We start from the raw sequence: 25386 nt of genomic DNA on the forward strand, positions 1-25386 counted from the left end.
ACTTGCACGTTGTACTTCACTCTGTGATTATCGGAACATTCCATTCTTCGTATTTTGCCGTGATAATCCTGCACTACAAAAAACCCCAACAAAAAACGCACAGTAATATAACGGTAACATTCTGTCACACATTGTCTTGTTTTTTAAATGATCTCTTTTCTTTTTCATTCGCTGATAAATTGATGCCTCTTGAATCGCAGTATTTGCTCTTTACACCTACTTGCTTCTTGCTCCTACCTTTAGGCTCTTAACAGCTATTTATTTCTCTATTAAAGTTATCTTTTCTATTTTTTTTTTAAATTATAATTGTCACATTTTTATGAAGCACCACAAATACAAATTCTGCATGTGTAAACTTACTTGGAGTGAAAGTCCTTTTTCTATCTGGCATTCAGCAGCCAGGGAGAGTTTGACAGGAGCTGATAGTTCTTGTGCTTGTGTTCGTCAGCCAAGCCTTCCAACTGCAGTTTCCGTCCATGCTGGACCAGACTCATAATATATAATCTACCAGGTACTACAGACTAAAGAGAAATCTTATACCAAGCTGAGTTCTATTTCTCGGTGTGTTTGCATCAAAATGACTCAAGTAATTTGACTAGTTCTGATACTTAGCTCAATAAAAAGCCACGACTGTGGTACAGCTTACAGTTTTATTGGGCCACGGTCCACATCAACTGTCTGACCGGCTGAGATTTTCACTGTCAACATCTTTGAACAGGTCCATTCAAAGACCTTTGGTGAACGTCTCACTTCCTGTGCCAGTGTTGTCGTGGGGGCATGTCCGGATACGTTCATAAGGCTGGCATGACGTGTGATTCTTAATCGACTTTTAGGACATCTTGACTAATCGCTGTTATTAAATCTCTCCAGTGTGGGATACATAAAGTATTTTTATTATGTTATGAACCCAAAAAAAGCAGGAGAAGGAAATGCTTTGCAACAATCTGTACTCACAGAACGACTGCTCTCTCTCACATCTTTGACGTGGAATAGAAGTTCTGCTGTGGAGCACCAGCAATTTAACAACAGCCATTCCTAGCCTACACTACAAGGTAGTGGCACGGTGAGGAAAACTCACGCAAGCTTCAGCCTGCCATTTCACGGTGGCACTTCAAGCCATGAGGTAAAATGTGGTATTTCCCCACACTTGGTTCGCCACTGCTGGTTCACTGGATTGTCGAGCTTAAAGTGTCATCACTGAGGCAGATACAAATATACAACCCACATTTTGCTGATTTTGTTGTAGAGGAGGTATTTAAATTTAAGTATGTAGAAATAAAGTAATAAAGTAGCAGAAGTATGTGAGACGTATTGGAAAATAGGGCTCTTTCAGAGGTTAGATGTCGCCAGATGCTGCTCAGGTTGGATTGTACTCACCTGTCGAGGCTTCTGTCGGTACGGCCATCTCCAAGATACTGACCACAAGCACCATTACAAGTAAAGCCCCTTGGCATCCGATCTGCGTGTATCGCTCGCTCATCCTGGCAATCAGAAGATGTTATTTGTTAGAGGAGTGGTCTGAACCTCTTTTCAGTGCATATTCATCATTTTAACAGTGGTAACCAGTTCATGTTTAGATGCTTGCGGTGTTGCAATATAGCCGCTGTGTTGGAGGCTTAATCAGGAACAGACACAGGTTGTTCTCCTTTAATTTGAAAACAAACTGCAGCTGTGAATGTGCCCGAGACCACGATCACCAAACCAGCACCTCCTCCTGAGTCCCGCTAACAGCCGGCTCTTAGCAGGAACATGAACAGAAGGTGAAGACCCTCAGCTGCCCCAACAGGCTTCTTAAGCCTCTCTGGGCTCTACAGCAGTAGCTAATCAATCTCTCCACAGTACCTGCACTCGCTCGCTCTAATGAAGTGTGGTGGAGCTGGACCACACTGCTTAAACCCTCTGGCACAGTGTGTTATCATTGACAGACAGCGATCAGATTTCAAACAGGGATGCAGGAGCGCCACAGTAATTACTGGAAGAGGCATGGTGTCATGTGGCACAAGCGTGTAAAGTTACAAGCTGCGTTTACACTTTATTTACTGCCTCCCGCCTCTGATCTGCATGACACATTGACTTCTAACTGGGCTAAACCTCAATGGGACTCTCAGATTATTAGTTTAATTAAGTTTATTTTGGCCATGAAGCGAGAATGACCTTTAGTCCGGATATTCCTGTGCCTGTCAGCGTCTCTCAGGACTGGAGTAATATGTCAAGAATAGCAGCAGCAATAACAAGAGTTCAAAGTGTCCTCCAAAATGAGAGGGAAGATGTCTATCATGATGACATGGCGGAAAGAGACAATTTCATGTGACAACGTTTCTAAAGATTGTTTCAATCAAGGGGTCCCGTGTCCCTTTACAGTTAGGCAGTGTGTTCAGAAAGATGTTGCATGTCTTTCATGTCACCCTGCAGGCAGCATTGACAGAAAAATCAAAGACCTTGGGGTGCAGGTTATAGTGGGGCCATACAATGGCTGGATGAAATTTGAAATGAAACCTTTTCAATCATTAAAAAGTGCAGTGTTCAGCAGACTACCTTTTAAAGGTTTGTGTTTATAATGTTGTCATCTTGCTCAGGATTGTTTACAGTTGTTTTATTTTTTTAAGCGGCATTAAGTTGTTAAAGTAATACGACCATTTTGGGGGGAATGTGCCTCTGCTTCTGCTTCTTGTCCTTCCTCCCAAGAGCTGTGTCAGGGAGCTGTCACCCACAAAGACCGGATGACTGCTAGTTAGCTTAGCATCATAAATAGTTGGATAATGGCCTTCAGTCAGAGGTTCCCTGAGCCACCGTTCATCAGTTTCAGGAGATGCCCCAGCACCCTACAAGACAAGTGTGCCAAATCTGGGAACCCGTGGGCTGTGTCTGATGACTCTGACTCGGGGAACAAGGATGTGTGGCTCGTGGTTTCTGGTGAATCCTGCAGGTATCTGGTCCAAGACTTCTTTGTCCCGTCTGCCGCTCATTGTTTACAGTCTATATAGCAAGGAGCCAGCTTCCACTTTAACAGTTGAAAACCACTTCTACAGCTTTGTTACATCATCAGACTACAGCCGTTTTTTTTTTCAACTTGCATTTCATTCCGTAGCTCCCGTTTCTGTTGCACTCCACACGGACTGTTAATAGGGACACAACCAAGCCGTGCTCAAACATGATTGGTCGAAGCGACTCAAAGGGAAACCAGAAGCTTCCCACTCTGACATTTTCTTGCTAACTTACTTAACTTAGCAATATACAGAATCTGCTCATAAAGATTGTGTTCAACCGAGCATCCAACCAACCGGGTTGGATCCAAAACCCAAAGGATCCTCCTCATAAATCCATTTTGCAGTAAGCACAGCACAGAGGTAACACAGGCCCACACATTTATGGAGTTCACATCTCACAAAGAATAATCACCTCATTAACTGTAAAATATCATTTGTGATCTACGGACTTCAATATCCCAAATGCAAAGGATTATATTTCTTTTCATTAGAACAACAAAAAGAACATGAGAATTGCTTTGGTTCCCCATGTTGCCTCTGGTTTGGTCGGGCATTCCTACAGCCAAAGTAGGCCGTGTCTGGGGGTAAGAAGCTGGATGAGTGTGTGTGGTCGCCACACTACCAACCCCCCCCCCCGGAGTATCTTGACATTGTTACGGAGCTACTTATTTGTTTTTTCCAGGGGGATTTTTGCATCAGCAGAATGTAAACCTCCATAGTATGCAAGATTTACAGCTCTAACAGTTTCCAGGAGGTTCAGGAAAGTGGGGAGACATGATGAGGGATATTCACCCAAATGTTCAGGGTGATAGTAAAATAATGGTGAGCTTTATGTATTTGCTGAAACAGCCCTAATATTGGACATCTAGGTGCTGGTGTTAGAGCGCTGGCTGCTAATGTTCACCTTCATGGAGACAGATTTATAGCCTGTGGTTAGACCAAGAATTGCAGGCTGGATTGAAACGGTGCCCAGCCGATGTCAATGTAGCACAATTCACAGCAATGAGAGTGTGTGTGTGTGTGTGTGTGTGTGTGTGTGTGTGTGTGTGTGTGTGTGTGTGTGTGTGTGTGTGTGTGTGTGTGTGTAAAAAGGGTCATTGGTGACGAAGTGCAGGGTAGAGCGCTACAGCATCATTTGTTGGGTACCGTCTGAGGGTGCAATTCTTAAGATGACACCTCATTGTCCCTGAATGTGCTGTGGTGGTGCAGCAGCATGTGAGAGCAGGTCTCAGAACATTTGTTACACTTTGAGGCTGTTTTGCAGCTTGACCTTGGATCAGAGGCAGCGCTAGTGGCAACACGCCACTGTGTGAATCCCAATGTACAATGTTTAGCTGATCACCGTGTTTCTTCTCAGCTGTAATGTAACTATTGGGCAGGTTTTTGTCTATTAGACGTGCTCTCTGCAGCCCTAGAATGCAGATGTGTGAGTCAGGCTGGCCAGACATTTCGATGGAGTTTAAAATGCCAGCTCCCTAGTCTAAAGTCTGCGTGGTGTCCGCCTGAGCCCATGTGTGAATAGAGCAGGTCATTGTCAGTGAGTCAGTGGGCGTGTTGATGACATTGCTGTCATGTAAGTGCAGAGTGAAACAAACATCTGAGGATGAAGAAAAAGGGTTATTTACACCAAGATGCTGGCGAGACAACATGAGGGAATTTCTGTCAGCCGTAGTTGTCAAAGTACAGCAGGAGACTTTGTTTACAGAGACTGTGCATGTGATGTGACCTCAGCGTGCTGTTTGTGTCATATCCTGCCTCTGACTCAGTGTGCTTATGGGCCACCGCACGCTGCAGCTAGAGTAAGCGCTTCCACCTGTTATCTACAAAGCGATACTTCCCCTGAAAAGTGTAATTCTGCCTTTTAGATATTCACAAGAGGATATTTTTTTGTCCCTCCTGCATTGTTCCTTTGTGACTTGTATTGTTAGCTTGAAGCTAAATGTTCAAACATTGATCAAAAGGTTCGGGTGAAAAGTTCGCCTTCGAACAGTAATAACTTGTTTGAAATGCATTAGCTTGAAGCTAATGGGGACTTACTACAAACAAGCGTGGAGTGCAAACGAGACAGAACACCTTGGCCAAAATGCAAGGTCGGCAAAATGGCTGAAGTTTGAGGATCTAACAAAGCCTTTGTAGTGGTTTTAAACCATTAACTGGCTACTTTTGAAACCGTCAGCTCGTATTAGTTGTCTTAGAACTTCATACAGAAGTCTCAAGTTGCTAAACGGATGTAAATAGCGAGTGGAAGACACAACAAGGGGGTCTTGGAGCAGATATCTCCTGACTGCACTGGAAATCCAGAAATTCTGGCCCTCGTTCTTAGAGACTGAGTCATCAGGCGCGGCTGATGGATTCGGCGATCGCTGCAAACATTAAACTAAAATGGCTTTTTTTTTCTCTTTAGAATATCAAGAGAGAAATAATTAAGTTAGCGACCTGTCTTCGGTCGTAGGACATCTACCAAGACCTGGTAAAAGTCCTGGTGCTGAGCTCTATATGTGGGTTCACCACAGTTCCAACTTCGCGTCCCAACCCGATAGAAATGAATTTAAAGGGATTTTTATTCGTCTTTGTCGACGAAGACTTTTGTTCACTTGAATAAAATGTGATCCTGCCAGAAATGTTTATTTAACTCATGCACCCTTAGGGGCTCCATAAATAACCACGAGTTGTTTTTTTGTTGTTGTTTAGTGTTTGTTTCTGACAAAAATAAATCAAATGACTAAAAGATGCACAGACTTTCGTAGCTGCGCTGCTCACAGATGAAAAGTGAAACTTGTTCACTTGTGATTGCAGTAAGTGGGAAACATGGAATCGCTCATAGAACTTTGGAGGATCTCAAATGGAAAAAGAACTGAAATATTAAATGTGTAACTCTCCCACAGCTGCCTGAAGTACTTTATTTCTCCTCTTGCCAGCAGGGACCAAATGTTTTATCTCCATTTTGCGAGCTGCACCCCACACTTTCAAATGCAAATGAACACCTTTATTGAGGAACAATGCATCTTCTTTTTTACTGGCGCCACCTCAGTAGTGCTCTCTCATCGTTGTGCTGCTCAGATTCATCCAGAGATTGGACTTGTATCCCTTTTGTTACAAGATGGCTCTGTTGTTCGGCAGATAAGCCTGCGGTGTAGTCATCGGATTTCCTTTCAAGAGTACAAAGTGAATTGGTTTCAAACTGAATGAAGTAAGAAATCCCCATTTCTGACCTAAACTCTGATCATCTTCTTCATGCTGTCCTGCCCTCCCACTCCCTCTCGCTCTCTCTCTCTCTCTGAAGCAAATTGAGTGGCAGTAGACCAACAAGCTGGCAGCTTTCAAAAGACTCCACTTGAAGCTTAACCTCAGTTATGAGACTGTGGAACCACTGCTTCTCCTCACTGAGATGAAGAAATCTGACTGTAATGCCCGCTGCAAATTCCCACCACAATTAGAAGAAACAGCTGTATTTGCATACTGCTGTCAATCTTCTCTGTCTAAGCTCTGATGGGCTGCACCTGTCTAATAACTCAACATCAATTATTAACAGAGCATTTTATATAAAGTGTGATTTCCATTGTAGTTGGCGGTGGTTTTTCATTACACTCCAAATTAAAATTATCATTATTTGGCAGTTTCTCTTCTGCACCAATGCTTTGTTTCCCCGCTGGGAAAACAAAGACTGACTTGAAAAGTTTTGACAGGGCAAAGTTTAGAAGTGCCCAGAGTCTACTTTTACTTTATTGCCGTCAACGGAGAAATAATAACATCTGGTATCCAGTTGCCTAGAGACACGATGAACAACCCCCGAGCTGATATATTTTTCTCATGTAGAGACAGAGCCTCAATCAGAAAAGGCTGCTGCCCCTTTTGCCTCTGGAGGCTAAATTGAGGGCCCTCAGCTCTTAGCAACAGCTTGACAGAATTCAATACGTTTTAAGGTGTACATAACTAACGAAGCCGAGTAATGCAGACAGGGCTACAGGAGAAAATACACTCTGGCTTATTTGTAATTCTGTCAGCAAATTGTAACGGTGGCTGGTGCTAAACCGAGGATGCAGCAGCAGTGAGCTAAAGCTAGCTATAGTGTCAAGGGAATACAACAATAGGCCATGAGTAGCATGTGAAAATTCTTCCTCAAGTGATATGTAACAGCCAAGAATGGCCCGATTCAACAGCAGACTTCCTACACATATTTTTTTGTGTATCTTTACAACTGTTCGCTAAAAGATCCTGCCATTTTCAGCATGGAGGTTGCTAAGTGCTAGCTAGCTAGCTGGCGCTGAGGTTGCTGCTTTATCGTGGCTCTGGCGTCACAGTGGCCTTTGACCATCAAACTCTTTTCAGTACATCCCGCTGGATGTTGGTTCCAAGTTTAAAGAAATTCCCTGGAGGTTTTTCAGAAATCTAACAACCAAATGAAGTGACAGTGACCTCTGACCACCGCTCTCATCCCAATTCCTCGTTATGTCCGAGCGGGCGTTTGAATCCTGTTTGTATGCAGAGACGGGTGAGGGGTTGTGTTGTCTTTGACTGGCGCTCAATCCAAAACAATTGTATGGATTGAATGAATGAATCAGGCTGAGAAGAGTGAAATGTGGTATGTTTGATTTGGCCGAATAGCAAAGCTGAGCACTTTGTGAAGTAAAATCAAGGACGCTGAGTTTCTGGCCTCTTTTCTCATTGTTGTTCCATTTGTGTCACATATTTTCCAACCTTGATGGGCTTACACAAAAGCCACAATACTTTTCATTAGCGAGTAACAGACTCTATCGACCTTGGCCTATAAATAGGAAATGCTTGCAACGGAGGACAAAAGTGGGGAATTAATTCCTCACCTGCTCTCTGCAGGCTGAGGGAGAATTTTTAACTACAGTACGGATCATTTTCTGCATGCAAACCCGGTACATGTGCTTCTCAGAGACAGTTTTTCACAAACAAAGGATTAATTATTGCTCGTAGTTGAATCAGGTCAACAGTGGTGGCCATTTAACCACATTGCTGCAGGCAAACCTTAATCTGTTTCAGTGTTATAAATTCAAGCGTGTGGGAAAGGATTTAAAAAAAAAACAACTGTATAAATAATACTTTCAATGAATAATAAATGTTTTTACACAACAATTCAATTGAGTATATGAATGACTAAGAGGAAATCTTTTTGTTTTTTATCTAAATGCATTGTCATGGTTATTTTGTGTCGTGTTCAGAGCAAATTACAGCAAAAATACTTCCTTAAATGATCAACTGTAAGACTGGTACGATGTGACGTCAATCTTAAAGTTAAGACCAGCTGCATAGATGCATGTAGGCACGTCATCGGTAACATCAGAAATTGGGAATCTTTTATTCACATTCGCCGACTTTTGTTTTGAGGTCTCTTCTCCCACAGACGATGAGGGAAAACAACGGTAGACAAAGAAAGTCATCAAATGAAATTCACAGTTTACTTGTTTTTTTTCAATTTGTCGGATTAGTTGTAAAAATACCACTTAAAAAATACAACATAGTGTACTGTTTGATTTTGGTGCTGATAACACTCTTAAAAAGTGTTGCAATTGCATGAATAAGATTCATATTTGTTGAACAGAATCTTGTCTGTGTGTGGGGAATTTTAGCCATTGAATTTTATTTTCTACGTATTTGATCAGCACTGACTTTCCTCCCTCTGTCAGCCATTTTTGTTGATTTATGCTCACAAGCGTGGCGCTGTTCTCCATAAATATCTTGCCAGAAAAGCCACTTTAGTAGTAAACACTAATGTGGTTCACAGCCGTGCCAGTAATCATTTTAAAAGTGTAAGATTCAATTTTCAGTTTTCCTCAATAGAAGGAGATGAAGCCTTGAAATGCACAAGGCAACTGTGTAATCCACAGTATCACAGCGACTGCAGGGAGGATGGAGAACCAGAAAAAGCTCCGCTGTCCCACTCTGTTTCTGCAGCTGGATTCGATACAGGGATTACCCCTCTTCCCCTTCCACTCCGTCTCTATCTAGCTCTTTACTTGGACCGTGACTGAGACTGTCACCTCGGACGCCTGCAGGGAGCCGATTGCTCCATCAGAGGAGAAACCTCACTTATTTGCCACAACACTGATGCTCCCTCCTGACAGTTATGGAGGAATCTCAACCCTGTCGCTCTGAACAAGACAGTTTGTTCGCTCTTCGTCATGCACGCCGTGAAGCATCTGCAACAAATCCCGCTCAGGACGGGACAGCTGTCACGGCTCTGTTGAAGTATGAACTTAAGACTATAAAAGGAGCTGTGCTTTAACACATTGTCCTGATGACGAGCTAATCAAATCATTACACACCAGCCTGCGGTGGGGCAGAGCAGCTCCAAATACTGTCACATCAGGCGGGCAGTGAGAGCCTCAGAGTGGCCCGCTTCACTCCTCGGACCTTCACTTCTGATTTGCTGCTCATGTCTGATTATTTCTGGACGACTGACTCTTCATATCAGTTCTAAAACGCAACTCACATCACAAACCAGTGAACTGACAGCTGTGCGGAAGATCTGCATGCAAAAGCTTTTTACTCTCTTGTTTCTCACAGATTTCAGTGACTGAACTTCATAACGAGCTCCAGTCGGGACCCCGAGTTTGTTTTAGTTGCTTTTAACTGTACTTGTCCAACAGACTCACGCTGCTCCAACAAGCTATCAGACTGCAAAAATGGTGACATTGTTCGAGCGACATGAGCAAACCATCTGAAGATGAGACACACACAGCCTTTTCACGATATATCACAGCACAGCGTTTTTTTTTTCTTTTCTTACATGAGGTGTGCCTGCCATAGTGATCTTGACCTTTGCCACCAAATTCTCTGAGTTTAACCTTGAGTAAAAGAGGCTTTTGTGGCAAATTTGAAGAAAGTGCCTCAAGGCGACGTATTTTCCTTTTTTTTTTTTTTGTGGCACCCAGCTGTGTACGTGTGTTTTCACATGCTCATAAAAAAAAAGTGAAAATATGTCTCACTGACATTACCTCGCCCTTTTCTTCAATAAAAAGACTTTTGAAAGCGGCATAGTTGAGATATTGCAATAACGAGAATGGAACACATACGTGTTATCACAGTGACTTTGCACTCTGACCTTTGACCACCAAAATGATTCTATTTTCTTCTTGAGTAGGGGCGGCATGGCTCAGCGGTAGAGTGGCCTTCTAGCAACCGCAGGGTCCCTGGTTCGATCCTCACTTCCCCCAGTGACCATGTCGGAGTATCCTTGAGCGAGATACTGAGCCCCTAATTGCTCCTGATGACCACGTGACAGACCGGCGACCCGTCCCGGGTGTGCCCCGCCTCTCGCCAGTGGTATAGAAAATGGATGGATTGATAATTCTTGAGTCCCAGTGGATGTTAGTGGTAAAATTTGAAGAAACTTCCCCAAAATGTTTCTGAGATACACATTTACAAGAACTGGGCAGATATCATGTACATGTTGGTAGCAGTTAACCTGCCTTTTGACCGTCAACCACCAAAACCTTTTCAGTTCATCCCGGAGTCACAGTGGACTTTTATGCCATATAAGAGGAATGTCAGGGCTCACGAGACCTCCCGTTGACCTGAATGGGACTGATACTGCAAACCTGTGAAGTGACAGTGACCTTACCTTTTGACCTTTGACCACCAAAATGTTTTCTACTCACTCTCGAGTCACAGTGGATGTTTTTGAAATTAGAAAGTCCCCCAAGGCATTAATGAGCTATTACATTCACGAGAAAGGGACAGATATCATGTGCGTGGGATTTGACAGTGACCTTGCCTTTTTGCCTGTGACCACCCAAATCTTTTCGGTTCATCCTTTGTTCCAAATCAGAGGAAATTCGACATTCATGTGATTGCGCATTAATTAGAATGGGACAGACAGACAACCTGCCACCAGCGTACGAGCTGCTGCCGCACATGTGAGAGGGTAAACTGACAGGGCGAGGGATTTCAGATTTCACCAAAGAAGCCAAATATTAGACCCTGACGCTGAGTGGTCTCTCAGAGGCTCAACCACCAGAACGACCTTCCGTACAACAACACATACAGATGCTACCTGAGAGGCCGAACTCCTGGAAACCGCAGCAGCCAAATGGTCTCAACCTCAGTGCTGCTTTGATCAGAGTGTCAATGCATCATCGTCTCATGATCCAGTGTTCTATTTCAGTCGCCCCCCCCCCCCCCCCCCAATCCTCAATTACTGCCTGGCACCATCAGCAGCATAGTAGGTCGCAGTGTACCACTCTAAAACCAGTCTCCTCTCGTGTCTTTTTTTAGCTGTTAAGATCTGTTTGCCTCCCTGCAACAGTTCTTTTAGCTGAGAATTTATACATTATCAAGCCAAATCAACTTCTCAGTGAAAATACACACACTGTGGCTCATCAGAGCAGAGAACTTATTGATTTCAATCATTTTATTCAAGCATCAAACTCACCTGTCACCGCTGGTCTCTACTCAAAACGATTTTTACTCTACCACAGCTATGACAGCTATGACTCAGAATAATTACAAAAATCCCAAATATATTGCATTACATCAAATACTTAAAGCAACAAAATGTTGGTTATACACAGCTGTGTCAGTGTTAACAATCCAGTAGCAGAATACGTCATCCTAAAAATACACTCAAGGGTTTTTGGAAGGACACAAAGTAAATGAAGTCACGCTGTCACGACTGCATCAAAGTCTTAAGTAGGTCAGATTGCTGAGCAGCATTTTAAAGAATATGTCACATTATGGTGTCGGCGTGTCCTAATGTCTGCATGAATGTCCTGTAACTGGAAGGACACAGGTTTGATCCCTATGACAGCTAGGGGTGTGTATTGGCAGGAATCTGGCGATACGATACGCATCACGACACAGGGGCGACGATACGATGTATTGCGATACTGCAGGAACAACGATATATTGAGTGACTTTGAAAGAATTTAATGGTAGGAAACCTGTCGTAGCACACACAATGCTGTTAAATCTTAACATCAGCTTACTGAATTCAAACAGAGGAATGTATATTTGTATTTCACAAGAGAAGAAATACAAGCATTTGCAGGATTTTTTGGAGAAACAAATGAAAAAAATGAAGTGAACAGATTTCTTGGCTCTGTTAAAAGGTTATCCCTTAACTGTAATCAGCATGTTCAAATGTCTGAAGTTGAAAAAGAAAATGCAAAGTCACTGCAACATCTGCTCTTCGTGTGCAGGCTGAAGAAATTAATATCTGCCTTTCAGTAAAAGTCTCAAATACTTGCAAATATATGCAGTCCCCGTATAATCTAACATTACAATACTTTAGCCTGTAATGCTACATAGTCATGGTGTCTGGCCACATGTGATGGTAAATTTGTAGTATTGCCCGAGTACTTGACTCTGGTGTTGCAGAGTTTACAGACCGCATGGCTCTTGTCGAAGTCCCAACTGCCTTCCTTTGTTTTGAAACCAAAATATGCCCAAACACCAGCTTTAAAAGCTGCCGGAGCTGGCTGGGGCTGGCCGTAGCCTCTCGTCTTCAAACATCGCTGGGGAACTGTGCTAATTTAGCGGTTAGCATGCAGTTTGCCACAGACTGGCGCTCTCGCGGGATCTTGTGGGATGTCATTACTCCTTTGGCGCAGAGGACGTAATGACTGCTGCCAACTTGCGGCCGGCGGTTTAATTACAACACAAAAATGAACAAACGCCGTGAATATTTGCATGTTAATTGTTAATAAAAAAAATCGATACAGTGCTGTTGAATATCGATACGGTATCGTCAATTAAGATATTGCAATATTGAAGTGTATCAATATTTCTTACCCCCCTAGTGACAGCCTGGTGTCCTTGCGCGTAACGCTGAAACCTCAAAGTCACTTAGGAAAACGTGTTGGCGCAGATGATAAAAAATGATGGATCTCTTAGTCGCAGTCAGGTGACTGGTCAGCGTTGGCCGATTTTATTTCATGATTCTATTGTGCAACTTGATTATATCCAACTGGCTGCAGTGCTGGTTGTCTCTCTACCTTGATTTCTATTAACTGATGTAATGTAGTATGTAATAGGCACCACTAGAGGGCAGATGCATAGCTAAACAGAGAAAGATGGTGGAATACAGTGACAGTGTCTTGAAAAACAAAAAAAGCGCGACTTCCCCCGTCTTGGATTGTCCAGGCTTTAGTCCAGACCGTAGAGGTGAGCAAGCCAACGAAGAGGGAGCCTTTTACACTTTGTGCCTTAAAACCATTATGGTTAAAGATGGAGGAGGTCATGGAGGCCATGTTCCGCCTGCAACACTGTTTACCTCCATCCATGCACTGGAAGTTAACTCCAACAGCTTGTCAAACGCATCACATTTTGCAGTTCACCAGTTTCAGAACTTGTTCAGTTTCTGTTTGTGGTGGTTGTCCCTCTAGATGAGATGGTGTATCAGTTATCCACGGGAACTTCACAAACTCAGTTTGAGGTGGCTGGAGCCAACTTGAGATGAGCTGAGATGCTCAGTTTACACTGACCATAGACAGACTGAGACAGGCAGACAGCAAGACAGATATATCAAGTTGAAGTTGATCATTTAGTGAACACGCTGGGCTGCCACTTGGAAGTGAAATGGCAAAGGAATTTTGGCTGAACCATAATTCCTTCCGCTGTTCCATCTGTCTGGATCTCATGGTGGAGCTGGTGACCCTTCATCTCCAAGAGCTGTGGCAACCACTTTTGGGTTGGGAAATTCACCTCCCTCTGCCAGGAGTGTAACACCACATTCAGACGGAGAACTGTCATGGAGGACCATTTATTTCAGTGAAAGTAACACAAACGTAGAATAATCATTAACTTATTATTCAACACCAGTCTTTTCCATATTCTTGGTCACGACCTTGACTGATTTTCATTGTGTTGCAATTTGGGAGAGCAAAATTCCCATACACCTCTTACAATTAGTAAGCGTGCATTTCGTGCATTTTAACGATGCAGTGTTCAGCTCAGACGTGGCCGTCCTCTCTCTCTCTCTCTCTCTCTCTCTTTCTCTCTTTGTCCCTTTCTCTCAGTATCTGTCTATCTCAGTTGTCACTCTCCGCAAAAATTCCAAACTCAACAAACTGGAGAGACACCTCTGAAGTAAGCACTCAGCATTGTGACAAGCTGAACAGTTCTCTTTTATAAAGAAGAGGCCTTTAAGAAACGGTGTTCCAAAAGCGAAAAAAGTCCAGATTTGAACTATAACGTTGTGTTTATTTACATTTAAACTGTTAGCTGTATGTGTCTAGCTTCACTGGTTAATGTATGTTAGCTAGTTGGACAATAATATGTTGCTAGCAAGCTAACGGCAACAGTAACGTTTTCTGTCAGGGAGTGCTTCACTTTATGAGTTCGGGTAAATTACTTAGGCTTTAATCCAAATTATTTTGACTGCAGTAGAGAAAATGAAAAAAGTAAGAGCGCAAGTGTTTACCAGACAAGATAATCTTTACAAATCACCACAGCACAATGACTGACTACAAAGTCTATGTTATGCTTATAAACTATACCGCAGGTGCGAGACTTCAACATTCCACACGGCTTGCCTCCGCCTTCATCTGTTTTCAGCGCGATAATCTGAAACAGACTTCTTCAGTCCTGTTTAGCCTCTTGTTAGCAACTGCCACTCTTTAGACCCCTAAACGCCTGCAAATTCACAGTGGAGGAGTGGTTCGGGGTGGTATTTAAAAGTGTAAATATTTCAAGCTCGCAAGAATCCCTGATTTTATTTAAGGCATTTCACGGAGAAAAAAAAACACTCATTGACTTTTAGACGGAGGAAATGTTGGAGCAAGTGGGTGCTTCAATTCCAGATTGAGTACTCATTCCTGCGCTGCTCCTGGACCTTTACCAAGTGCACCACTGAGTCCTGGGTGACAAGCAGTTGATTTGATTTGAGCCACCAAACAATAAAGCAGAAAGTAGATATGATTATCAAACCAAAGTTTTTTCTCCATGTCTCCTTCTCTTAAATGCATTTTCTTTTAAGAATTGCTTTAAGTCAGCACGACTTGAAAAAATGTAACTTGATTTATCCCGTTTTTCTGGTAAAACAATCAGTTGTTTTGTCACGTTCCTTGAGGTAAAAAAAAAAAAAAAATGTGTGAGCAAATGAGAACATGATGAGATGAGTTTAATTAGCAGATGACACCGTGGTTCATCTTGACATTTGTGTATCATAAACCAGTAAACCTCAGCTAAATCACAGCTGTTACATCGAGAGATTCATAACACGCAAAGATTTATTCCAGATTCACAGGGGGGTTGATTCTCTTCATAAACCATCGGAGGAAAACCCATTTAAGATATCTTATTGCACAGTAGCAATACATTAGACTTTGATGATGCCTGCCATTGATCATCATTGTGAAACAAAGCCTGTTAACACTTGTATGCTAATGTGGGGTCTATTTACCCTACAGCCCTTCTTACATTTCATTCCTGATGAGTGACAGAAGCAAAATAACAATTACAGGTGACATTATGAGTTTTCTCTGATATATATATATATATATATATATATATATATATATAAAAATAAAGTCCTGGTTCAGTTCAAAATTTTAGGGTCACGGTTTGATATTTTTTCGATACAAAAAAACAGAAATTTCCTTGCCTTTTCTACTTGTGCTTTATTAAAATTACGAATGGCTCTCTAAATCTAAAGTTTGTTGCACCTGTGTTGTTGTAGCTCCTTGTTTTTGTTTGGGTCCTTCGGGGTGATGTCAGCGTGAATGTGTTGTCATGTTTGTTGTATTTCCACTGCTGTAATTTATCACAGTGTGACACTTGCGACATACCGTTGTATTTTTTGTCCACGACGCTCTTGCCATCAGGGTCATACTTAACACAAAAACCAGAGTAGTTCCACACACCATATCTGGAGGATGGTGGAGGATCTTAGAGTTTGGGTGTATTAGAGGCGTTAGCCATGTTGCAAGGAGCTAGCTTCCCGTGTAGCTTCTGTCTCAGTAGCTTGTTTTGGTCTGAACGCATGTGGGAGGGACAGCTCACTGAATCTGCGCTAGACAGTGCAGGCAGCATAGTCGAGCACAGAGCCACTGAGCGTTCAGCACAGAGCACATCATCAGAAGTTGATAGAATAAATAAGTAAAAGTGTGTATTGTTGTCGTTTAATAGTGCGTACCTAACTGAGACCATCGTATTGAACGGTTCAATACAAATATGTGTGTTGTTGCACCCCTAACATGTGTGTGTATATATATATAGTCTATTATAAACCAAGGAGTCTATTTCCCGGTCCTGGGACATCCTGAGAGATGCATTATGGCACCAACTCAGCGAAGGAGGATATCTATCCAACCCTACAGACCATACAGGAATCGTCACAGACTTGAATAGAAATTCTTTGAATCTGTGCTCAATTACTTGTCCTTGCAATTGGGGGGGGGGGGGGGGGTCCGCCCCAGAAATTGAATTGTAAGAACAAAATGTGTAGGTAAAGAATGATCAGGAAGGATAAAATGCAGCTTCATAACAAATGAATTCAGTTTCATCATATCAAGTTCAGTTTCAAGTTTTCTGCAGAGCAGTTCCAAATCATAATTTCACTTTCAAATTATAATACTGAAATCCAGTTTTCTAACACAGCAATTCAAGCTAGTTCAAATTACAATAAAAAGAAAACCATTAAAATTCAGATTCTAGTGCAGTGATGTTGTTAGGTACGCGTCCTGCATTCTGATGCATTAAAATATGAATTGGGCTATGTCTTCGATTCCTGGGGGAGATGGCGTGTCGCGTGCTTGACGCCACTCTCTGTGGAGGACATCGAGGACCTCTACTTGTTTGGATTCATGGTTGTGCTGCTTCTCCTCCTCGGACTTGGAGGTGCCCTCACATACCGTAAAATTGGCAAGACGACGGCTGCCACCAGATCTGGATCTCCACAACTGACCGTCATTTACAGCGCGATTACTAAGGTTGGCAGAGTGGGGCAACAACAGACTCTTGAACTGAAACGCAAGATGGAAACCATCTCGGAGCAGTTGGCCGCTCTGCGGAGATGGGGAGTGATGTTGAAGACCAGAAATTTAACTTTACAATTTGGATTGGACTGAAAGAGAGGACAGATTGGGATGTGTGCTCCTCTGCCCAAACCCAAACACAGCTTCCCTATCGGCTGCTGAAGGTCGGCCGCCCCATTGTTTCTCCTCCAGAAGAACTCCATCTGCCTTGGTGACGCAAATGGCACGTACTATCTTCCCCTCCCCCGTGTGTTCCTGACCCCTGCCTCTGCCCTCTCCACCTCCCTTGGAGTGGCAGCGCCGACCTTGTGGTCTGGCTGCAGGCCTCACTCTCACTTGCCTCCATTGGGACAACGGACTGTTCCAAGTTTAGAGTACATACACAACAAATGTATATGTGCTGTTGTTAATTCTGAAGTGTACCATTATTACGATTAACCTGTAATAATTGTGACTGTTGTGATAGCAGTATCAGGCATTTGAGTGTGGAATGGAATTTCCCCTTGGGGATTCATAAAGTATCCATCTATCTATCTATCATCTATCCATCTATCTATCCATCTATCTTACCATACCACCATTGAGAGAGTTCAACACTACAATTCAAGCAATAGAAGAATATAAGAAATAGAAAGAAATACATTTTTTAATTGGGGACCCATTGAATTTCCCAGGGACCCACTCAAATCACCACCTGTGGGTCATGGGGACTCACTATATTGAAAACCTATCAACATCTCTGCTAGTGGCACATTTTTCAGCCCATAATGAGCCACCAACTAAAAGAGACGGATTGCAATGGTAAAGGAATATATAGAAACGCCCTAAAAATGTATATAAATACATTTAAGAAATACTGGATCAAATGGTTATCGTGTAAATATCCAGAGAGGAAGGAGGTACCTGTGTTCCCCTCGCTTCTTTTCCCTCCGCGAGCAAGCTAAGCTAGCTTTACTGACATGATCACGTTGAAGATGTGTCTCTTGCTGCTGCTGTTCTTTGTGTCGATTCATGTGACTTAGAATTGATACAGTGAGTTGTGTTGTGCGCGCTGATGTTGTCACATTTGTAACTATTAACTATATATATTGTACTATATATGACTGGTCTGCTCAGGCTTGCACTGGGCTTCGGTGCATGGTCGGCAGAGACATGCCGTGAGCACCTAAACCTGTATGGTTTCCCCTGCAGACTGGACGGACTGGGATCTATAGGGACTTTGGCTCCTGGACTTCTGGTCTCCCATCCTTGTCAGGCACGATGTAAAAGTAACCCTTAATATGAGGTCTGGCTGCTGAGATTGAGTTTCACTTTACAACCCTTGATAGCCTGACCATTCTGTTGTTTTATGGTTTTGATTATCAAAAAAATGCTCAACTTGAAAATAATGTTTTAAAAACTATAAAGCGCTGCCAATTCCAACCAAAACCAGTGGGACGTTTACATCGAATTTCAGACAATAAGCTCGTTTGACCAAAGCCTTTGAGACATACCCATATTTTTTTGTCAAGCTTATCTCCACAAATGAATGAATTTTTAAGCATCAATGGAAGAACCAAGATCACGTTATGCGAGTAAAGTACACCTCGGATGCATGATGTCACCGTCCTCAAAACTGAGCTTCGCACTTCTGTCTAAGGTGTGACGACGTCTAATGCTGGTGTCCACCTCTGCAGCCTCGTCTAGCCGCTCGTGAAAAACCACCATTTATTTTAGGACATGTAGAAAGCTGAGGAATTTTCAAATGTGTCATCTGCCTATAAATTTTATGCAGTAGAACAAAATGTTAAAATATTTACACTTTATTGCAGGCTTTAAACCAAAAGGCTCATTTCCAGACTATGCGACGCTATAGATGCAAGTAGTTCCAAATCCCCATCAGGCTTCACTTCCTTTCCGTTAAACTAAACTGAGGGCTAAAATAAATGTGCAAGAATACATTTGTGCATCGGAACATTTCATGAATGAGGCCCACTGCATCCAACTGGCGGCCTGCTGTGACAAAGACAAGACGGGATGCTGTGAAAAGCAGCCATTGTGATTCCTCACTTGTATAAGAGCCGTAATAGAGGTGTATTTTTGTTCTTCATGATTCCGTCTTACTTGTGACTACAAATGCTTCCTCCTTCAGTCTGTGCGATCAGAAACCTGAGCATTCCCACCCCGGATTAGCTGTAGCCAATAAGCGCAGGGAAAACATGAATAGAGCACACTTGCATGAGAAGAAAAGGTGAGGAGTGAGGTGTCGGAGCACAGGGGAACGCTATTTTTAGATGTCTAATGAAACTTCTCTGTGCTGTGCTGACAGTAGGAGAGATGATGACAGGCGATCGTGATACTCTTAATTAGCTCACAGGCTCTGGTGTCGATGACAGACAGTTATCAACACTAAGTGCCTCTCAGGATTGGTGCACAACATATACAGTACACATATATACTGGACTGACTACATATTTGTGGAGGGCTTTTGCGGAGTTCAAAGTTCCACTAATAGAGGAAGAACAAAACACATAACCTGTCACTTCAGCATACACGGATACAATGGTCTTCCTGCTCCAGACAAGACACACAATATGACATTCTGTACGCATGTTTTCAGCAGCAACAATTGTCTCTGTGATGAAATGTCATCTGTGTCTCTTCTTCCATGTGGCACCGCCGCTCACTTCAGCGAAGAACAGGCAGAGACGCCAATTAATATACCCGCCGCTGCAGAAAACGCCAGCATGCAGTGTTGCAAAAACACAGGTTGAAGGCTTTTCTTGTGTGTTTGTGTGTAAAGTTTATTACAGCAACTTCCCATCATTTCTCTGACAGGCAGCCCGCGAAAAAAAATCACCATGGAGGAAACACATACAGAGAGAGGTAACGGTGAAGAACATTAGCATTTGATACTTTTGAGATATTGTGTTGAAGTGGCAAAATTAGTGAGTTTGAAATGTCAGTTTAAGCGTGAGTGCTGCCAGAAGCGGGAGGAGTGACGCGGTCAGTGGAGAAGGTCAAACACTGAATGAGGTTGAAGTGTTTGTGATGAAAGATGCGGCTCAAGTGTATTCAGCAGAGTTAAAGAGGACAGCAGAGAAATTGTCAGGAAATTAACAAATGGTTGAGAGAGCAACAATCTTGTTAAATATGGAGTTTTAATGCGACTTGTGGTTGTCACAGTGACCCTTGACCTTTTACAACGCAGATCTTGTCTGTTCATCCTCGAATCCCAGTGGGCATTTGGCCAAATTTGAAATGAACAAACTCAAGGCATCCTCGAGATATTGTGACCATATCAGGAAACGGCGACCTTGACCTTTGACCACCAATATCTTGTCCATTCATCCTTGAATCCCAGTGGACATTTATGCCAAATTTAATAAAATTCCTTCAAGATGTCCCAGAGATGTCTTTGTAATGAAATCAGGTCTGACGGACAGATGGACGGACCTGATACCTGAAATCGCAAGGCGTCCAGTTTACGACCGCCTCTTGAAGAGAGGCGTAAAAATGTCCATGAGACACCAAAATTCTGATCATTACACAGAAAACTTAACTGTAAGAGAAAAAAGTAGTAGTGAAGGAGTAAAATTACTACCTTCAAGATAGAGATGCGCAACGGGGGTTTCGTCGTGACCCGCCAAAAAAATTAGCTTAGTTTTTATGGCTCTAAAGGTTAGTTTTTAATTACCTGCAAATAATCAAAGCTTCACCCAAGTCAACGTTTCGTGGAATGCAGACGGGACTAACAAAGCGAACATTCGCCGTAAAAACGTCTAGCAAGTGCAATGGCTCAGCAGTGACTTTTTTTTTCGGTGATTAACTAAACTGGATTTAAGACATGGCAGCTTCGTGAGACCGATGTGCTGCTCGACTTCTTTGGGGTCGTCTCTAAAAATTTGGAGGTTCTTCCAGATGCTCGATTTTTTTCCCCCGACATCGTGCCTGCGTCGCGTTCTAGAAAGCCTGCGTGCAGATTGGTCACCTGTTGACTGCTGGTTGTTGCTGATGGCTAAAGATGAGAGCTGCCACTCGCACGACTGTTGTGTTTAAGCTCTGGAACAGAATACGTGGAGATAATTCATGGTTGCCATTATGAAGAATATCCACAATGTTGCACCACTACTGCTGCCTGATTTGGGATGATTGATCCAGCCCAATAAAAAGACACAACACGACTTCATCGAATACTGATTTGGGCATCAAATACCATGGCAACAAAGGAAACTTGGAAGCCCCAAGGCATTCAGGTCAACCCTATCGAAAATACAAGAGATTTGGGTTGGTAGGTCAACAAATGACAAAAGCAGCTTTCTGAGCAGTAAGTAATAACTCATATTGCGTGTCTACTTCCCACTGTCTCACACTCATACACACTCAGCTCAGTTTGGGTTTTCCCCTCCAAATAAAGCTGGTCTTCACTGTAACACCGCCATAGTGACGATTCCGTGTCTCTCCATTTCGGTTTGCTGACCTTCATCTAATCTCATCCTGCTGCAGTGGCGCAGAAGCACTGCCGGATGTGTTGTGGCACTGTGAAATCACTGTTGGGTTACAGGTGCAACAGGCTGGAAGGGGCCATGAGACCCCGCTCTGCAGCCACTTGAAGTTAAGCCAACAAAGTCCTCTTGAAACTGTAAGACAAATGTGTCTGTGTGCCTGCGTGTGTGCATGTGCGTGTGAAGAAAAGAAAGCCAGACGGGAAGACAAGAAGAGGAGAGAGCCGTCCCGCCCCTTATCAGACCTAATCCCCAACACTCCTGCAAAGGTTGTATTTACATTCCACCCCTCTTTGTAGTACAACACCAAACAACTGTCATGAATGACAAGCTCCGCCGACAAGAGCCATAAATCAACATCACCTGCGTCCTCTTATCTCCCGCTCTCTCATGTCGGTCTCTCTCACATGTCAGAGCACAAACACAGCAGTGAGAGCCAGCGGCGGCCCCTCGCCACCTCTGATTATGGCCGCTCCTCCTCTTCCTTCTCTGTTTTACATCATGGAACAACAAGGCTCCAGTTATTCTAGCGGCCGCCCTCATGTGGGTTATAATCCAGGCTAAGTGACAGGCTAATTTGTGATATTAGATTGCTTTCATTGGGTCGTTTGGGCCTGCTTTGAACATCAGCGGTATGAAAAGGCGGCTCTGCCTCAGCGGTCACATTGACTCGTACAGTGTGTGACTGCTGGGGGCTGCAAGTGGGAAGGAGGAAAACCAGAACAGGGGGTTAACAGTGGCTCTCAGAGGCCGTGTTTCCACAACCGTGTTCTATCTTTTCACTGCAGATGGAGAACAAGCAAAGAGAATTGAGCTGAAGGTACGAAACAAGCAGCGGCAGCATCAACTGCTCAGTCTAATCATCGTCTGAATTGTGTCTGTTGATAATGAGCGAGGGGATTGTTTCTCCGCAGTGAAAATCCATCAAAAGGAACAAGAGGCAGCTTTAGCGGTGCCTCCATCATGAGACAAAAACATCCAGTCGTACCGAAAGAAATCCAAGTGGCAAGTGTGTGTGTGTGTGTGTGTGTGTGTGTGTGTGTGTGCGTGCGCAGGATACAATATGTAGCCTTAAACACAAGCCCGTTCAGTTCAACAATAAGATGAAACCATCGCTAAGTCAACTTACTGCTGATGACCATTCAGACTGTCAGAGGCCGGAACAAGTAATTAAAGGCAATAGAAAAATGGAAGATTAGTTGGAATTAATCCGCAACTTTTCCCATTTTCATGCAGAAAACGCTGAAATGGAAGGATGTGGAAACCTAGCAGAGCATAACCGAAGTAATAGGCTGGCAGCTCTCCCCTGAAACGAGAAGGCACTAATGGATCGGCGGCCCTGGCTAAGATGGCTGAGCCAGATTGCATGTGGATTTAAGTGATTAAGAACATGGTGGCCCCGGTCCGGCTTTTGTCAGGGGAAATGTAATATATGACAATGAATGCGAAAATATGATTCCTCATTTAGAGAATCCATTGCTACCGCAGATAATTCAGAGCGTGATTTAGACTCAAGATTAGGAAAATGTTAATGCATATCGTCCTGCTGGAGATGACACGGGTGAAGACGGCGAGGCAGGATAGCAGCAGCGGCGGCGGCAGCGCCGATAGACCTCTGAAGAAAGTCTCGTCACTTTATGCTTATTTGCTCCCACATAGAAGTTTAGCTCATCTGCTATATTAATGGCTTTACTAATTATCACTTTTATGAATCCACCAGTTGTTTTAGGGTTGTGAAACTTGCAAACGTCCCATTCTGGGTTCTCAGGAGCGTTGAGGGGATTTCATCAAATATGGTTCCAGTGTCCACTGGTACTCAAGGATGACCTGAAATGGATTTGGTCACAAATCAAGGTCTCTGTAACTGCATGTGAATGTGATATATCAGGGATACTTTGAAAAAAATCCCCTCAAATTTGCCACAAATGTCCACTGGGACCCAACGATGAACTGAAAAAAAATACCCATCTAATGGGTTGAGGGTCAGAAGTCAAGGTCACCTCACATATTTTCAATATTTCAGGAAAAAGTAGAGACATTTCCCATTTACATTCACTGGGATTCAAGGATGAACCCATTCTTCTGATCCAAGGTCAATATCTGAGGGAATATCTTCATTTGTGCTTAAATATTCACTGAAACTTAAGGATAAACTGAAAACATGTTGGTGGTCAAAGGTCAAGGGCATGGTCATATCGCATGGCCTTGATGCCTCAGGTGTACCTCAAGGGAACTTCCTGGAATTTGCCACAAACATTCACTGGGACTCAAGGACAAAGTGAAAAAAAATCAGGTATTCCAAGGTCAGAAGTAAAGGTCGCTGTCACCTCGTGTGTTTGCGATATCTCAGGAGGGTTTTTCCCTTTGCAGGAGCATACAATCACATTTCATAAAACAAATCATCAACCTCATTCTCATTGGTTCCAAGACACCTGCTGCATTCGTTAACGAATTAAGTGAAATGAACCATCTCATTTTTCCATCATAAACGCATGATTTATGAATGGAAGGAGATATTTTTGACTGTTTTGTGTCCAAAAATTCCATCATAGCTGGACACGTAGAACACATAGACAGTACGACTTCATCTGAAGCTGAAAAATACTCACGGAATGGAAGGCAATTTCTGTCACGCTGAAGAAATCTGACCCCAAATTGAAATCCTTCCTTTGCCCACCCACCCACCCACCCAGTTTGGCAAAAACCAGCTTCGAAGTATTTAGGTAAAACTGCTGACGACCACACGGATCACAGACACCTCCTTAGCAAAGTTAATCAGTGGTTCTAGTGAAGTACGTGGTGATGCAACAACAGCAGCAGCTGTGGGGAGAACTATCAGCATCATTATGAGTATTGGATCATGTATTAATATGATGTTATGCCTCATATGGGCTTTTACAGCGCATAATGTAATAGTGGCATGTTACCTGAGAACCGATCGCCCGGCCAGACATTATTGCATTCTGAAGCCATGTAAAGGCACAATTTATTGCCCCTCACTTCGTTATTACATCATTTATCAACACAGCACTGGAGGAGTGAGTGTGTGTGTGTGTGTGTGTGTGTGTGTGTGTGTGTGTGTGTGTGTGCGTGTGCATGCATGTACAAGTAACTGCATTTACATGTGCATGTTACATTAGTACATTGTATTATTTGACGTTGAGATGTTACCATCAGAAAGTGAGTTTCTTGTGCCAGTGCATTTGATATCGCTGAGATCAACGACACGTCAGAACTCACAACTGCAAATCTGACTCTTTTTTTTTTTCTCACAGCATGAAGTTCTCCATGTTCTCAAATTTATAAGCTTGTTGAATATTCAGCAGCCCGTCTATAACAAACCAGTTTTCGCGAAGATTTTAAGACCCCCAGAATGTTTTGTGCTATGACTGTGATAAAAACTGAAAACATCAGAGTAAAGATCAGAGACTGTATTCATACACCCCCCCCCCCCCCCAAAAAAAAGGTCTTGGGATTGCATTAATTTTTTTGAATCAACACCTGAATGAGGGTTAACGTCATGAATAACTATCATTTTCTGAAAAAAAAAAATCAAGAGTGAAGTTTATGAGTTAGTGAGTTTTGGTGTCCTTGTCTCACTCTCATGGTCCCTACCCCCCCCCCCCCCGACAATCAGTGCCTCCCCTGCCTGATTTAAGTGCTCTAAGTCGGCCTGGTGTAGTGCTGCAGGCCCCCAGGAGAACCACAACATTAATCTGTCTGGCAGGTTTCCGGAGCTTCTTGTTTGCTTATTTTGGACCTAAACATGTAGTATTCTGTCTAAAGGTGTGCAATAGCGCCCCCTACCTGTACGGGGCACATGTGTCTCGTTCTGCCTGATTGCTGTCTGCTCAGTGGAGTGATGAGCCCTGACAGGATGGACTTGTGGGAAGGTTATATAAAGCACTGCAAACCAGCACTCGGCGCTGACCCGTCATCTCTGCAACAGAGCTGGAGAAAGCATCCTCTTGG

General features: G+C 43.2%; 1 protein-coding gene across 1 annotated transcript in view; it reads right to left on the bottom strand.

The window, feature by feature from the left end:
- LOC147262327 (chemokine-like protein TAFA-2) overlaps positions 1–25386 on the bottom strand; it is a 75603-nt gene that overhangs the window by 28945 nt on the left and 21272 nt on the right. Inside the window, exon 2 of the mRNA XM_086201085.1 lies at positions 1378–1481. Within this exon, the coding sequence (XP_086057211.1) occupies positions 1378–1480 (103 nt within the window). The 5' untranslated portion in view covers position 1481. The remainder of the gene's footprint in view (positions 1–1377; positions 1482–25386) is intronic.

This window comes from Aulostomus chinensis, chromosome 4 (genome assembly GCF_037954235.1).
Source record: "Aulostomus chinensis isolate RoL2024-O1b breed Wild chromosome 4, RoL_Achi_v1.0, whole genome shotgun sequence".
NCBI classification, from domain to species: domain Eukaryota; kingdom Metazoa; phylum Chordata; class Actinopteri; order Syngnathiformes; family Aulostomidae; genus Aulostomus; species Aulostomus chinensis.